Here is a 15,064-nt window from a genome sequence, read left to right as displayed (position 1 = left end):
TTGGAGGAACTTCCATGCTGTTCTTCATAGCAGCTGTACCACTTTACATTCCCACCAACAGTGCACAAGGGTTCCAACTTCTTCATATCCTTGCCAACATATGTAATTTTCTGTTTTGTTTTTTTTTTTCATAATGCCATCCTAACAGGTATGTGGTATCTCACTGTGTTTTTCATTTGCATTTGTCTGTTGATTAGTAATATTGAGCATCTTTTCATATACCTGTTGGCTATTTGTATCTCTTCTTTGGAGAAATGTCTATTTAAGTCTTTTGCCCATATTTTAATCAGGTGGTTTTCTCGCCATCAAGTTGTAGAGTTTCATATATATTTTAGATATTAAATATGGTTTGCAAGTATTTTCTGTTACTCCATAGGTTGCCTTTTCACTCTATTGTTTCCTTTGCTGTGCAGGGCTTTTTAGTTTGATGTAGTCCCACTTATCTATTTCTGCTTTGTTGCATGTGGTTTTGGTGTCATATCAAAGAAATCATTGCCAAGACTAATGTGAAGAAGCTTTTCCTCTGTGTTTTCTTCTAGGAGTTTTACAGTCTCAGGTCGTATATTTAAATCTTTAATCCATTTTGAATTGACTATTGTGTATGGCATAAGATAAGCGTCCAATTTCATTAGTTAGCATGTGGCTGTCTTGTCTTCTCATTTTGTTAAAGAGACTGTCTTTTTCTCATATTGTTTTCTTGGCACACTTGTAAAAGATCAGTTGACTGTAGCTTCATGGGTTTATTTCTAGGCTCTCAGATTGGTTCCATTGACCTATGTGTCCAGTTTTATGCCAGTACCATACTGTTTTGATTACTGTAGCTTTGTAATATGTTGTGAAATAAGAAAGTGGCCTCTAGCTTTGTTCTTTTCTAAGATTGTTGTGGCTCTTTGGTATTATCTGTGGTTCTGTATGAATTTGGGGATTGTTGTTTCTATTTCTGTAAAAAATGCCATTGGGACTTAGATAGAGATTGCATTAAATCTGTCAACTGCTTTGGATAGTTTGGATATATTAATATTAAGTCCTCTAATCCATGAACACAGAATACCTTTTCATTTATTTGTGTCTTCTTTAATTTCTTTCAGCAACATTTGTAGTTTTCAGTGTACAAGTCTTTCACCTCCTTGGTTAAGTTCTTTCTTCAGTATTTTATTCTTTTCAATACCATTGTAAATGGGATATCTTTCTTAATTTCCTCTTCATATGGTTCATTGGTAGTGTATGGAAACCACAACTGAATTTTTCTATGTTGATTTTTTATTCTGTAACTTTACTGAATTTGTTAATTCGTTCTAACTTTTTTGGTTAATTTTTTTCTTTTTTATTATTTCCATTAATATAGTCATAATTCCATGCCAATAGTAAAATGATATAATTAAAACGGAAAAGTGATGTTCTCAAGAGGTCTTCCATTGAAGCTATTTGAACTATGGGCCAAATAAACATGGTACCACCATTCACCAGGTGGCAGCTTGTCTCAGCTGCAAAGTACCCAAGGGAGAAAAATTAATGTCTTGATTGCTGCACTTGTGAACCTTGATTTATTATTTTATTTATTTTCTTTTTAAAGTTTTTTAATTGACATATAATAATTGTACATATTTATGGGGTACATACTGATGTTTCGACACATATAATGTATAGTGAACAGATCAGGGTAATTAACTTATCTACCACCTTAAGCATTTATCATTTCTTCACGCTGAGAACATTCAATATCCTTCTTCTAGCTATTCGATACTATATAATATAACATATTATTGTTAACTATAACCTTTCTACAGTGATATAGAACACTAGCACTTGTTCCTGTTATCAAACTGTAATTTTACATCTGTAACAAATCTCTCCCTCTCCTTTCCTTCCTCCTACCCTTCACAGCCTCTAGTATCCTCTGTTCTAGTTTTTACTTCTATGAAATCAATTCTTTTTAGCTCCCACGTATAAGTGAAAACCTGCAGTGTTTAACTTTCTGTGCCTGGCTTATTTCACTAAACATAATGTTCTCTAGTTCCATCCATGTTGCTCTGAATAACAGAATTTCATTATTTTTATGGCTAAATAGTATTCCACGGTGTATATATACCACATTGTTGGGCACCCAGGTTAATTTCATATCTTGGCTGTTGTGAAAAGTGCTGCAATAAATATGAGAATGCTGTTGTCTTTTCAATATACTGATTTCCTTTCCTTTGGACAAATTCTCAGTAGTGGGATTGCTAGATCGTATTGTAGTTCTATTTGTAGTTTGTTGGGGAACCTCCATACTGTTTCCCATAGTGGTTGTAAAAGTTTACAGTCCCACCAACAGTCTATAAGAATTTACTTTTCTCCACATCCTCACCAGCATTTGTTAATTTTTGTCTTTCCAGTAGTAGCCATCCTAACTGGAATGAGATGATGCCTCATTGTGGTTTTGATTTGCATTTTCCTGATGATTAGTGATGTTGAGTATTTTTTCATATATTTGTTGGCAATTTGTATGTCTTCTTTGGAGAAATAGCTGTTTAGATCATTTGCCCATTTTTAAATCAGGTTGTTTGTTTTGATGCTGTTAAGATGTTGAGTCCCTTGTATAGTCTGGATATTAATCCCCTATTGGGTGAGTAGTTTGCAGATATTTTCTTGCATTCTGTAGGTTGCCTTTTCACTCTGTTGTTTCCTTTGTTTTGCAGAAGATGTTAGTTTAATATAATCCCATTTGTTTATTTTTGCTTTTGTTGCCTGTGCTTTTGAGGTCTTATTCCTAAAATCTTTTCCCAGACCAGTGTCCTGAAATGTTTCCCCTATGTTTTTTCTTAGTAGTTTTATAGTTTCAGGTCTTACGTTTAGGTCTTTGATCTACTTTGAGTTGATTTTTGTATAGGGTAAGAGTTAGGGGTCTGGTTTCATTCTTCATGCATATAGGTATCCAGTTTTCTCAGCACCATTTGGTGACGAGACTTTCTTTCCCCAACTGATGTTCTTGGTGCCTTTATTAAAATATTAGTTGGCTGTAGATACGTGGGTCAATTTCTGAGTTACCTATTCTGTTCCATGGTTATATGTGTCTCTTTTTATGCCAGTACCATGCTGTTTTGGTTACTACAGTTTCATAGTACATTTTGAAGTCTGGTAGTGCAGTTCCTCCCACTTTGTTATTTTTGTTCAGGATTGCTGTGGCTTCAGAGTCATTCGTGATTTCATACAAATTTTAAGAATTTTTTTCTTTTTCTATAAAGAGTGTAATTGGTATTTTGATAGGGATTGCATTAAATCTGTAGGTTGCTTTGGATAGTATGGTCATTTTAACAATGTTCTTTCAATCCATGAGCATGGAATGTCTTTCTGTTTGTATCCTCTTCACTTTTTTTTTTTTTTTTTTTTTTTTTTTTTTTTTTTTTGAGACGGAGTCTCGCTCTGTCGCCCAGGCTGGAATGCAGTGGCAGGATCTCAGCTCACTGCAAGCTCCGCCTCCCGGGTTCACGCCATTCTCCTGCCTCAGCCTCCCGAGTAGCTGAGACTACAGGCGCCCACCACCTCGCCTGGCTAGTTTTTTGTATTTTTTAGTAGAGACGGGGTTTCACCGTGTTAGCCAGGATGGTCTCGATCTCCTGACCTCGTGATCCGCCCATCTCGGCCTCCCAAAGTGCTGGGATTACAGGCTTGAGCCACCGCGCCCGGCCTCCTCTTCACTTTTCTTTCATCAGTGTTTTGTAGCTTTTCTTGTAGAGGATGTTGACCTCCTTGGTTGAATTCATTTCTAGGCATTTTATTTTGCTTTTCGTAGCTATTGTAAATGAGATTGCCTTCTTGATTTCTTTTTCAGCTAGTTTGCTGTTCGTGTATAGAAACGCTACTGATTTTTGTTTGTTGATTTTGTATCCTGCAACTGTATGGAATTTGCATATCTGTTCTAAGGGCTTTTTAGTAGACTCTTTTAGGTTATTTTTAGGTATTTCTGTATATAAGATCATGTTGTCTGCAAGCAGGGACAATTTCACTTCCTCCTTTTCGCTTTGGATGCCTTTTATATCTTTCCTTTGTCTAATTGCTCTGGCTAAGACTTTCACTACTGTGTTGAATAAGAGTGGTGAGAGTGAGCATTGTTGTCTTTTGCCAGTTCTTAGAGGAAAAACTTTCAGCTTTTCCCTATTCTACTGATGTCTAATTTTTTGTTGTTGTTGAATCTTTAGTGTTTTCTACATGGATGATCATTTCACTGTGAACAGAGACAATTTTACTTCTTTCTTTCTGATTTGGATGCATTTTGTTTCTGTTTCTTGCCTATTTGCTCTGGCTAGAACTTCCAGTACTATGTTGAATAGAAGTGGTGAGAGTAGGTATCCATGCCTTGTTCCTGATCTTAGAGGAAAAGCTTTCAGTTTTTTAATACTGAATATTATGTTAGCTGTGGACTTTACATATATGGCCTTTATTATGTTGAGGTAAATTCCTTCTATTAGTAGTTGAGTGTCTTCATCATGAAACAGTATTGAATTTTGTCAAATACTTTGCATCTATTGAGATGATCGTGTACTTTTTATATTTTGTTCTGTTAATGTGTTGGATTATATTGATCAATTTTTGTGTGTTGAATCATCCTTGCATCCCAGGGATAAATCCCCCTTGGTCATTGTGTATGATCTTTTTAATGTGCTGTTGAATTTGGTTTGGTAATATTTTGTTGAGGATTTTTATATCTGTTTATTAAGGATATTGGTCTGTATTTTTCTTATAATGTTTTTGTCTAGGTTGGTCTCAGGGTAATCCTGGCCTTATAGAATAGCTAGCATATAGTTTATAGTTGGATTTTGTTTATCCATTCAGGTACTCTGTCTTTTGGGGAGTTTATTAATATTTAATGTAATTATTGCTAGCAAAGGACTTACTATTGCCATTTGTTAATTGTTTTCTGTCTCTCTTGTACCTCTTTTGTCTCTCCCTCTCAGCTGTCTTCCTTTATGGTTCATTGGGTTTTGTTTTGTTTTGTAGTGATATACTTTTATATCTTTCCCATTTTCCTCTGTATATCTTTTATAGGTATAGGGCATGGTAAAACAATTTGTTTTAAGCTGATAACATCTAAAGTTCAATCACATATAAGAGCTCATTTTTGTTCTCTTGAATTGGTTTTTTTTTTTTTTTTTGAGACAGGGTCTCACTCTGTTGCCCAGGCTGGAGTGTGGTGGTGTGGTGTGATCGTAGTTCACTACAGCCTCAAACTCCTGAGCTCCAGTAATCCTCCTGCCTCAGCCTCCCAAATAGCTGGGACTTGTAAAATTGGCCAGGTGTGGTGGTGCATGCTGTTTGCTCACAAGTAGCACATGCCACTCTGTCTCTTTGTAAAGACAGTGTCTCACTGTGTTGCCCAGACTGATTTCAAACTCCTGAACTCACGCGATTCTCTCACCTTAGTCTCCCAAAGCACTGGGATTACAGGGGTAAGCCACCACACCCACCCTCCCATGCCTAATAGGTAGAATAATTTCTCTTATTTTTCTGAGGATATTAGTTATGGTTTGTTGAAGTTTTTTCCTATTTGCTTTCTTTTCTTTATGCTTGTTGTGTTCTGTCTTTCACATTAGAGGATTTCCTAAGATGCCTGATAATCGATGCCCAACTTTATAAGTAGGAACTAAAAAGCAGATTGGAATCTCTGAGCACACAAGTGGCACTTGTTGACTTTGAGCTTCACTTTAAAGTGGTCTGGCTGGACCATTTGTTAGAGAAGTTCCTTATCCCAAATCAGTGTTTTTATATCTTTCCTCCTAGGACTTACCAGTTTTCCCAGAGAAGACTGTTCCAAAATCTTTCTTATGAGGGTACTACCAGCGTTCTAGGAGCCAAACGGCAGAAAAGGTCTGGGAGGACCTCAACATTTAGTATGCATTCTTTCTCTTAGTCTCCTTGCTTTCAGAAACAGGGTTCACATCTTCAGCCATGTATGGCATTCCCCATCTTCTGACAATGAGCCTCAAGTATTCTACCAGAATCGGCAAGTTATCTTTTACCCCGTAGCATGTTGTGAGGGAGGGTATTTAAAAATCATATTAGCTTTTAGACAGCCTTCAACTGACCTGCCTTATTTTAACCCCATCCCTTCACATTTATTTCTGAAGGTAAGTGAAATTATCAGTTCCTGAACGATTAAAGGATTCTTAAGTGGTGACAGGTGTGTTCTTGGCTGTCTCCACTACCAGTTTAAAATTCAACTTTCTTCAGTGTGCTGAGTTGGTTCCTGCTCATCCAGTTATTTTTCATCTTCCAGATTATTATTGTAAGTGCCCATAGTTTTAGAGAGTTTTCTGGATGGAATGAAATTAAATGAATGTGTTCAATCCACCATTTTTATGTGAAACTAATTGTAATCATAATGAAAGAATTGCCTTACGGCTGGTCATGGTGTCTCACGCCTGTAATCCCAGCACTTTGGGAGGCCAAGGCGTGTGGATCACCTGAGGTTGGGAGTTCGAGACTAGCCTGGACAACATGGTAAAACCCCATCTCAACTAAAAATACAAAAATTAGCCAGGTATGGTGGCACATGACTGTAATCACAGCTACTGGGGAGGTTGAGGCATGAGAATTGCTTGAACCCAAGAGACCAAGATTGCAGTGAGCTGAGATTGCTCCACTGCACTCCAGCCTAGGTGACAGAGTGAGACTTTGTCTCAAAAAGAAAAAAAAAAAAAGAATTGCCTTACCTCCTTTTTATGATATCTTGGTTGATTCTCAATTTGTTTTAGGTGTTATACCTGAAGAACCTTAGCCCTCGGGTGACTGAAAGAGATCTTGTGTCATTGTTCGCTCGGTTCCAGGAGAAAAAAGGACCTCCAATTCAATTCCGAATGATGACTGGACGAATGAGGGGCCAGGCTTTTGTCACCTTTCCCAGTAAGTAGTTTCATCCAGATGATTACTCAGTTGCCCCTCAGTTCGCTAGAGACTACCTATAACCTCTCTAATTTAGATATAGTCCTTTGATTTCTCCACAGCATGTGAGAACAAGAGAAGGAACGAAAAATATGTTTTCAGTATTTCTTTCTCTTTCCTCTCCTCCATTGACAGTGCATGGCCACACTACCCCAGTGTCCTCAGGTTTTCCCAGTCTTGGTACTTCCTTCTTACCCTACCAAAATCTGTACTCCCTTTACTGACAATAGTATTTCTAGTCCAAGTTATAATTAGATTACTCATTAATTAGTGTATTAGTATTCTGATCAGAACACATGTACTTGCCTTATGTGCTGTTCCTTTAGGACTAAGTGAGCACAAGCTAATATACTAATTTATTACTTATTCATAATTAGTAGATGATGATACAGTCTTCTGAGTATTATTTGCATATTAATTAATGCATAGCTTCTAATCCAACGGGAAGAATAATATAAGAATTTCAGTTTCTGTGACAGACCAGATAATATGTTGTTTTGGGGGAAGGCTTTGTAGCCTTCATTGTACCTTTAATTGTCCCTAAAGTATCGTCATTTCTAAATAGCCTATTAATCTATATGTAGGCAAGTGGTTTTACACGAGTACTGCCAAACTCCCCTCCATTGTTTTCATACAGTCTTGTGTCATCTTTCCTATCATACTGAAAGTTTCTAAATGCTCTGTAACTGTGGTTTTCAGTCTTTTCAAGTGTAAGAACCCCTTTTAAATTTAAAAAACAGTTTATGGGTGCCCCACATAATACGATGTATTAATTGAAAAAAATACATAATAAAAAGGCTTTTAAAGAAAGTACTTTAAAATGTGTAGCTGTTTTACTAATCTTTTTTTTTTTTTTTTTTTTGAGACGGAGTCTCGCTCTGTCGCCCAAACTGGAGTGCAGTGGCCGGATCTCAGCTCACTGCAAGCTCCGCCTTTCGGGTTCACGCCATTCTCCTGCCTCAGCCTCCCGAGTAGCTGGGACTACAGGCGCCCGCCACCTCGCCCGGCTAGTTTTTTTGTATTTTTTAGTAGAGACGGGGTTTCACCAGGTTAGCCAGGATGGTCTCGATCTCCTGACCTCGTGATCCGCCCGTCTCGGCCTCCCAAAGTGCTGGGATTACAGGCTTGAGCCACCGCGCCCGGCTAGTTTTACTAATCTTGAAAGCTATACACTTAAAAAAAATTTGTAGTACATATATATATGAAACAAAATTGGTTCAGTCTACTTGTCTACTTATGATTCCACAAACTCCTGGCTGTAAATCATCCCTTCCTTATTTCTTACATCCAGACTCTTAGACCCATAAGTTGAATACTCCTGGCATATGTATATATTCTCACATTTCAACCTTCCATATGCCTACAAGGATTCTTATTTATCCCAATAAGGTGACCCAGAACCACTCTCCCACTGAAAAAAAAAAAAAAATAGAAGTGGCAAAGTGCTCTCAATAACATGATAACATTTTGCATTACTCATTTTGAAAATGATTGATTCTAATAATACCTATAATCTGTTACCTAAGGTAGAGGCTTATGTATAATTACTAATAGCTTAGACTTCTTTAGCATACTGCCTGTATCTTTGTTTCTCTACTTGTTTCTTTGAATTAGGAGACACCCTCAAACACCCATTTTGAGTTTTTATTATTATTATTTTTAGTCATTAATTTAATTTTGCTGAATAATGCAAATGGGAGATTATAGAAAAAATGATAAAAATCAAATGACTATATGGCCTTATAGCTTACATTTAACTCCAAGGCAAAATAACCTAAACTAGACCTGGAATAGAATTGAATTGTTCAGTCCTATGTAAACTGAAATTTTTTCTTTCTCTTTTAGATAAGGAGATAGCATGGCAAGCATTGCATCTAGTAAATGGATATAAACTACGTGGGAAAATATTGGTGATAGAGTTTGGAAAGAACAAAAAGCAACGGTCAAATCTCCAAGCGACTTCTCTCATATCATGTGCTACAGGTAGCACTACAGAAATCAGTGGTAGATAGAATATATATAGATTGTGGGTCCTGGATGGTCTTTCTTGAATTGGAATCTTGGATCTAGGATTTATATATAGACACCAGTTTGTTTGGAGTTGAGGAAAAACTAACTGAGGGAGGGGAAAAAAAGTAATTAGGGCAACCCCTTTCAGCTTTTGGAGAGAACTGGTAGAAAACATTTTCTGTTATATAATTGAATACTATATAGGACAGATGATATGCTGAATATGAAGGGTAGAGTGCAAAGAGTATTATTTTCTCAGGATAAATTAAAAGGGATTATTCCTAAGGATTTTTGAAAATCTTTATAATTTTTCTGGGGTCCTCAATATTTGTCTCTAGAGATAACATTCTTTCTTAGACTGCTTCCTATATACAGAAACAAAAAACTAATTAAATGTTGAAATATTTATTTACTCTAGAGGCCATTTGTCCATATTTCATCCACCTAGTAAATAAAAGAGCAGGACCCCAGGCCTAAGCATCAACAAATGCTATTAAGTCAGAACTATGAGCAGTAATAGTAGGTAGTTTCATAAGTCAGTTGACATATTTAATGAATGCTTCCTCCACAAGTTATCAGTCTTCAAAAACCTATATATTTTTCTAGTGAAATATTTTAGATCAAAATGTTGTTGTTCTCATAGCCATTTAAGCTAGCAACCATTGAGTAGTCATTGAATTCAAAGCAATAAACATTGATTAAGTGTCTAATATATGTTAAATATTAGGCATATGAATTTTAGAAGAGGAACATACTAGCAAAGAATACCAAAGGGAAATGGAAAGAAAGAGTTCTCTAGAAAAGAGGATGCCAGTCACAAATCCCCCAGTTGTTTATTTATAGCTGCTGGAAAATAAAAAGACTATACAGAGAGGAAGTAGTACAAACTGGAGTCAGACCTGTACAGCCACACTTAACATTGTGTGACCTTGGCAAGTCACTTAATCTGAGCCTCCCATTTTTCATCTATAAAGTGAGGATAATAATGCTACTTACCTCATTGGGTTGTGAAGATGAACTGAGATATTATCCAGGCTGAAGAACAGAAAGAAAAAAAATGAATAAAATTAAACAAGAGTATAGAACCCGTGTGACACCATTAAGCATTCCTACATATTTCTAATAGGAGTATAGGAAAAAAGGAAGAGAAAAGAAGGAGCAGAAAAATATTCTAAGAAATAATGGCTCTAAATACCCCCAATTTGATGAGAGACATTAACCTATACATCCCAGAAGAAAAAGAAATTACAAACAGATACATCATAAGAAAAATGCTAAAACCCAAAAACAAAAAGAAAATCTCGGCAGCAATATGAGAAAAATGAGCCATCACTTACCAAGGAACCCAAATAAAATTAACAGTTGACTTTCTCTTAGAAACAGTAGCACTGGCAGTGGAATAACACATTCAAAGTGTTCAAAGAAAATAACTGTCAACCAATAATCCTATATACAATAAAACTGTTTTTCAAAAATGAAGGTGAAATAAAACATCTCTCATAATCAAAAACCAAGAGAATTTGTTGCTGGCAGACCTGACTTACTGGAAATACAAAAGGAAGTTCTTCAGGCTGAAAGCAAGTGACCTCAGACAGTAATCTGAATCTACACACATGCAGAAAAAGAGCACAGGCAAAAATAATTATGTAATTATCAGAAACAATCTATGCATTTTTCTTTTTTCTCAACTAATGTAAAAAACAATTGTATAAAACAATATGTATATAGTTGCATTGTTTGGCCTATAATGTATAAAATGTAATATATTTGCCAATAACAGGACGAAGAAGCTGAGTGGAAGCAAAACTGTCTCGTACTAAAGAACTGACTCCAGATGGTACCACAAATCCACAGTAACAAATGGAGAGAATGTGAAATAGGAAATAAGAAGTTTAATATAAAAAACCTATAAACATATACTTATTCTTCTCTCAGCTTCTTTTAAAGATGTAAAATTATATTAAGTAATTATAATAATGTGTGTTGGGTTTATAATGTATAGAAATAACCTGTATAACAATAATACCACAAAGCGGGGGATGGGTTTATATAGGAATAGGATTGTTACATTGGAATTAAGTTAATATTTATCTGAAGCCTATTCAGTTTAGTTAAGATGTGTATGGTAAGACCTAGAGCAACCACTAAGGAAATAACTTTTAAAAATCAAAAATATTATTAAAGAAATATAAATATCACATTATGCTCAGTATACTCAGTACAAAAGAAGGAATGGAGAAGCAAAAAGCTTGAGGCATATCAAAAACAATAAAATGACAGTCATGAATCTTTCTGTATCAAAATAACAATACATGTGCATGGATTAAACAATACTATAAAAGGCAGAGATGTCAGAAACAAGTCTGATTCAACTTCATGCCATCTATTGGAGACACACTTTAGATTAGAAGATAGATTAAAGGTAAAAGGATGGAAAACAAATATATCACACAGAACAACAGCCATAAGAAAGCTGGAGTGGCTATTCTAATACCAGACAAAATAGACTTTTAAAAAAATATTACTAGAGATAAAGAGTAAAATGTTACAATGATAAAAGGGTCAATCCATCAGGAAGATGTAACAACTGTAAATATATATGCATCTAACGGTACAGGCCAAAATACATGAAGCGAAAACTGAAAGGAAAGAAGAAATAGATAAGTCCATAAAAAGAGTTGGAATATTCATTACCCCTTTTTCAATAATAGAGCACCTAGACAGAAGATAAACTAGGAAATAGAAGACTTGAACAACATTGTAAGGCAAATTGACCTTAAAGACATCTATATAACTTTCCACCCAACATCAGAATACATATTCTTCTCAAATGCATATGAAACATCTCCAAAGTAGGCCATAAGTTAAAGCATAAAACAAGCCTTAATAAATATAAGGGGACTGAAATCATGCAAAGCGTTTCCTCTGACCACATGGGACAAAGTTAGAAAACAACGGAAAGTTGGGAAACTCACAAATATGTGGAAATCAGACACACTTGTAAGTGACTGGCTGGGTGCAGTAGCTCACACCTGGAATCTCAGCACTTTGGCAGGCCAAAGTGGGAGGATGCCTTGGATCCCTTGAGACCAGGAATTCAAAACCAGCCTGGGCAACCCATCAAGACCCTGTCATTACCAAAAAAAAAAAAAAAAAAAAAAAAAAAACTGTGTCAAAAAAATCATAAGGGAAATTACAAAATTCTTTGAGATGAATGATAATGAAGACACAACACACCAAAACTTACAAGATGCAGCTAAAGCAGTGTTTACAGGGAAATGTATAGGTGTAAATGCCTATACTTAAGAAGAAAGGCCGGGCACGGTGGCTCACGCCTGTAATCCCAGCACTTTGGGAGGCCAAGGCAGGCGGATCACGAGGTCAGGAGATCTAGACCATCCTGGATAACACAGTGAAACCTCGCCTCTACTAAAAATACAAAAAATTAACCGAGTGTGGTGGCGGGCACCTGTAGTCCCAGCTACTTGGGAGGCTGAGGCAGGAGAATGGTGTGAACCTGGGAGGCAGAGCTTGCAGTGAGCCAAGATTGTGCCACTACACTCCAGCCTGGGCAACAGAGCGGGACTCTGTCTCAAAGAAAATAAAAAAAGAAGAAAGACCATAGCAGTAACCTCACTTTACACTTTAAGACCCTGGAAAAAGAAGAGCAAACTAAACCTAGAGCCAGGAGAAAGAAGGAAATACAAAAGATTAGATGAATATAAATGAAATAGAGTGAAAAAAACTAGAGAAAAATCAATGAAACCAAAAGTTGATTCTATAAAAAGATCAGTAAAACTGACACACCTTCTGCTAGACTGACCAGGAAAAAAGAAGAATCAAATTACTAAAATCAGAAATGAAGGAGGGAACATTTCAACTGAACTTGTAGAAGTAAAAAAGATTATGAAAGCATATTATGATTAATTTTATGTCAATAAATTATGATAGATGAAGTGGACAAATTCCTAGGAAGACATAAACTGCCAAAACCAACTCAGAAGTAGAAAACTTGAATAAACCTATATCAGGTAAATAGGTTAAATGAGTTTTTAAAAAGATACCCACAAAGAAGAGCCCCGGCTCAAATAGCTTCTTAAATGAATTCTACAAAACTTTTAATGAAAAATTAATACAAATTCTTCACAAACTCTTTCAAAAAGTAGAAGAGTTGTGAACACTTCTGACATATACTACAACATGGAAGAACTCAGAATATGCTCAGTGCAAGAAGCCAGTCACAAAAGACTACATGTTATGTGATACTATTTATATGAAGTGTCCAGAATTGGCAAATGTATAGAGATAGAAAGTGGATTAGTGGTTGCTTAGGGCTAGCACAGAGTTGGGGGGAGTGGGAAGTGCTGGAGGTAACAGCTGAAGTGTATGAAGTTTCTTTAGAGGTTGATGAAAGTGTTCTAAAGTTGGTCATGGTGGTGATTTCACAACTCTGAATATACTAAAAACCAGGAATTGTACACTTTAAATGGGTGAATTGTTTGGTTTATGAATTATATCTCAATAAAACTCACGAAAGTAGGGATGTCCATCAGTAGGAAAATGGGTAAATAACTTATTTAGTACAATACTATGCAGCCATTAAAATAGTGGTGTATCTATGAATATATTATGACCTATACTCATGTCCAAGGTTGTGTATTAAGTTAGAAAACAAGATGCAGAAATATGTATAGTACAAATACATTTTTATGCAAAAGCATTCATTTATGTATAGTATGTATGTATATAGATATTTCTGAATAAATTTATGAAAAAGCTGGGAAATAGGCATAGAAAGTTGTAAACCTTTGGAAGTGGGATTGAATAGGCTGAAGGAGGACTTTTACTTTGTAAAATTTTTAAAGTGCTGTCATTTTGGGGTGATTTTTACTTTTTTCAGTATTTTTTTTTAACTAAAAAGAAATTTAAAAAAAAATATATTCTACCAATGGCATGGCTTCCAGAATATTTTTCAGGCTTACTCTGGGGATATCATCTGACTGTACTCAGGACAAACTCCTATTCCTTTGATATACTGCTCACTTAGGATTAACAGTCCAATTTCAGACATAGTTAAGTGACAAGGAATGAATTATCCTGATATAGCCTCTGATGCATGTTACCAGGGGCATACTTCTAAGCTGGACTTTTTAGAAGGAACTGTTTCCTGTTAGGTAGAAAATCTCACCTCTGCTTTTTACTAGACCTACAGACCACTGCAACTGAGGAACATAAAAATGAAGGATATCCTTCAGCTAGTGCATAGATAAACTGTAGTATATCCATGCAATGGAATCCTACTCAGCAATAAAAATTAATGAAATATACATGCAACCACTTGGATGAATCTTAAATGCATTTTACTAAGTAAAAGAAGCCGAACTCAAAAGGCTACTTACTGTTTGATTTCATTCATATTATTTTCTCAAAAAGCAAAACAATAGGAATGGAGAAAAAACTTCAATGGATGTCAGGGGTTAAGGTTGGAATGCTCCTTGACTACAAAGTGGTAGCACAAGGAATTTGTCTTAATAATTGAAATTTTCTGTGTCTTCATTGTAGTTATGTAAGTGTATGCATTTGTCAAAACCCATAGGCTTATACACTAAAAAGGATGAATTTTACTGTATGTAATTTTTTAAAATAAATGTTATTTTTATGGAGGAAAGAAAAACTTGGAGAGACAGTCATTTCTATTAAGTAGTGTTTTTATTCTGTGGTCTTTTGATTACAGTTGAAAACTTAAAGCCACTTTGCTACTTTTCTTATTTTCTGTCCACAGGTCAGCAGAAATCATCAGTTAGAAACATCCATAGGCCAGGCACAGTGGCTCATGCGAGTAATCCCCACACTTTGGGAGGCCAAGGCGGGAGGATCACTTGATGCTGGGAGTTCAAGAGCAGACTGGGCAACATAGCAAGACTGTCTCTAAAAAAAGAAAGGAAAAAATTTGTATACACATATACATAGAAGGCCACCGTTTTAAAAAATAAAAAGACAAGCTGGAAAATATATGTATCCCATACAAGGAGCTAATTTCTTAGTGTACAATGTATATAACTTTTTAGTATACAAAAAAAATCCAATAAAAAAGTGGGAAAAGGAAATTTGTTGAAAAGAAAATATAAATGACCAA

At 35.7% G+C, this 15,064-nt stretch overlaps 1 protein-coding gene across 3 annotated transcripts in view; it reads left to right on the top strand.

Moving 5' to 3' along the window:
- The window catches only part of RBM41 (RNA binding motif protein 41), a 56,097-nt gene extending 41,495 nt beyond the window's left edge, over nt 1–14,602 (top strand). The window contains exons 6-8 of one of the 3 annotated variants that reach the window (XM_011958713.1): nt 6,732–6,879; nt 8,764–8,901; nt 10,709–14,602. In XM_011958713.1, the coding sequence (XP_011814103.1) occupies nt 6,732–6,879; nt 8,764–8,901; nt 10,709–10,722 (300 nt within the window). In that variant the 3' untranslated portion in view covers nt 10,723–14,602. Of the gene's footprint in view, nt 1–6,731; nt 6,880–8,763 lie in introns of all 3 variants that reach the window. The other 2 variants (XM_011958711.1, XM_011958712.1) reach the window with 2 other exon arrangements.
- Nucleotides 14,603–15,064: the final 462 nt, after the last annotated feature.

The sequence above is a fragment of the Colobus angolensis genome, unplaced genomic scaffold, assembly GCF_000951035.1.
Source record: "Colobus angolensis palliatus isolate OR3802 unplaced genomic scaffold, Cang.pa_1.0 Scaffold472, whole genome shotgun sequence".
Taxonomy (NCBI): Eukaryota; Metazoa; Chordata; class Mammalia; order Primates; family Cercopithecidae; genus Colobus; species Colobus angolensis.
This window is presented reverse-complemented; position numbering and strand designations above follow the sequence as displayed.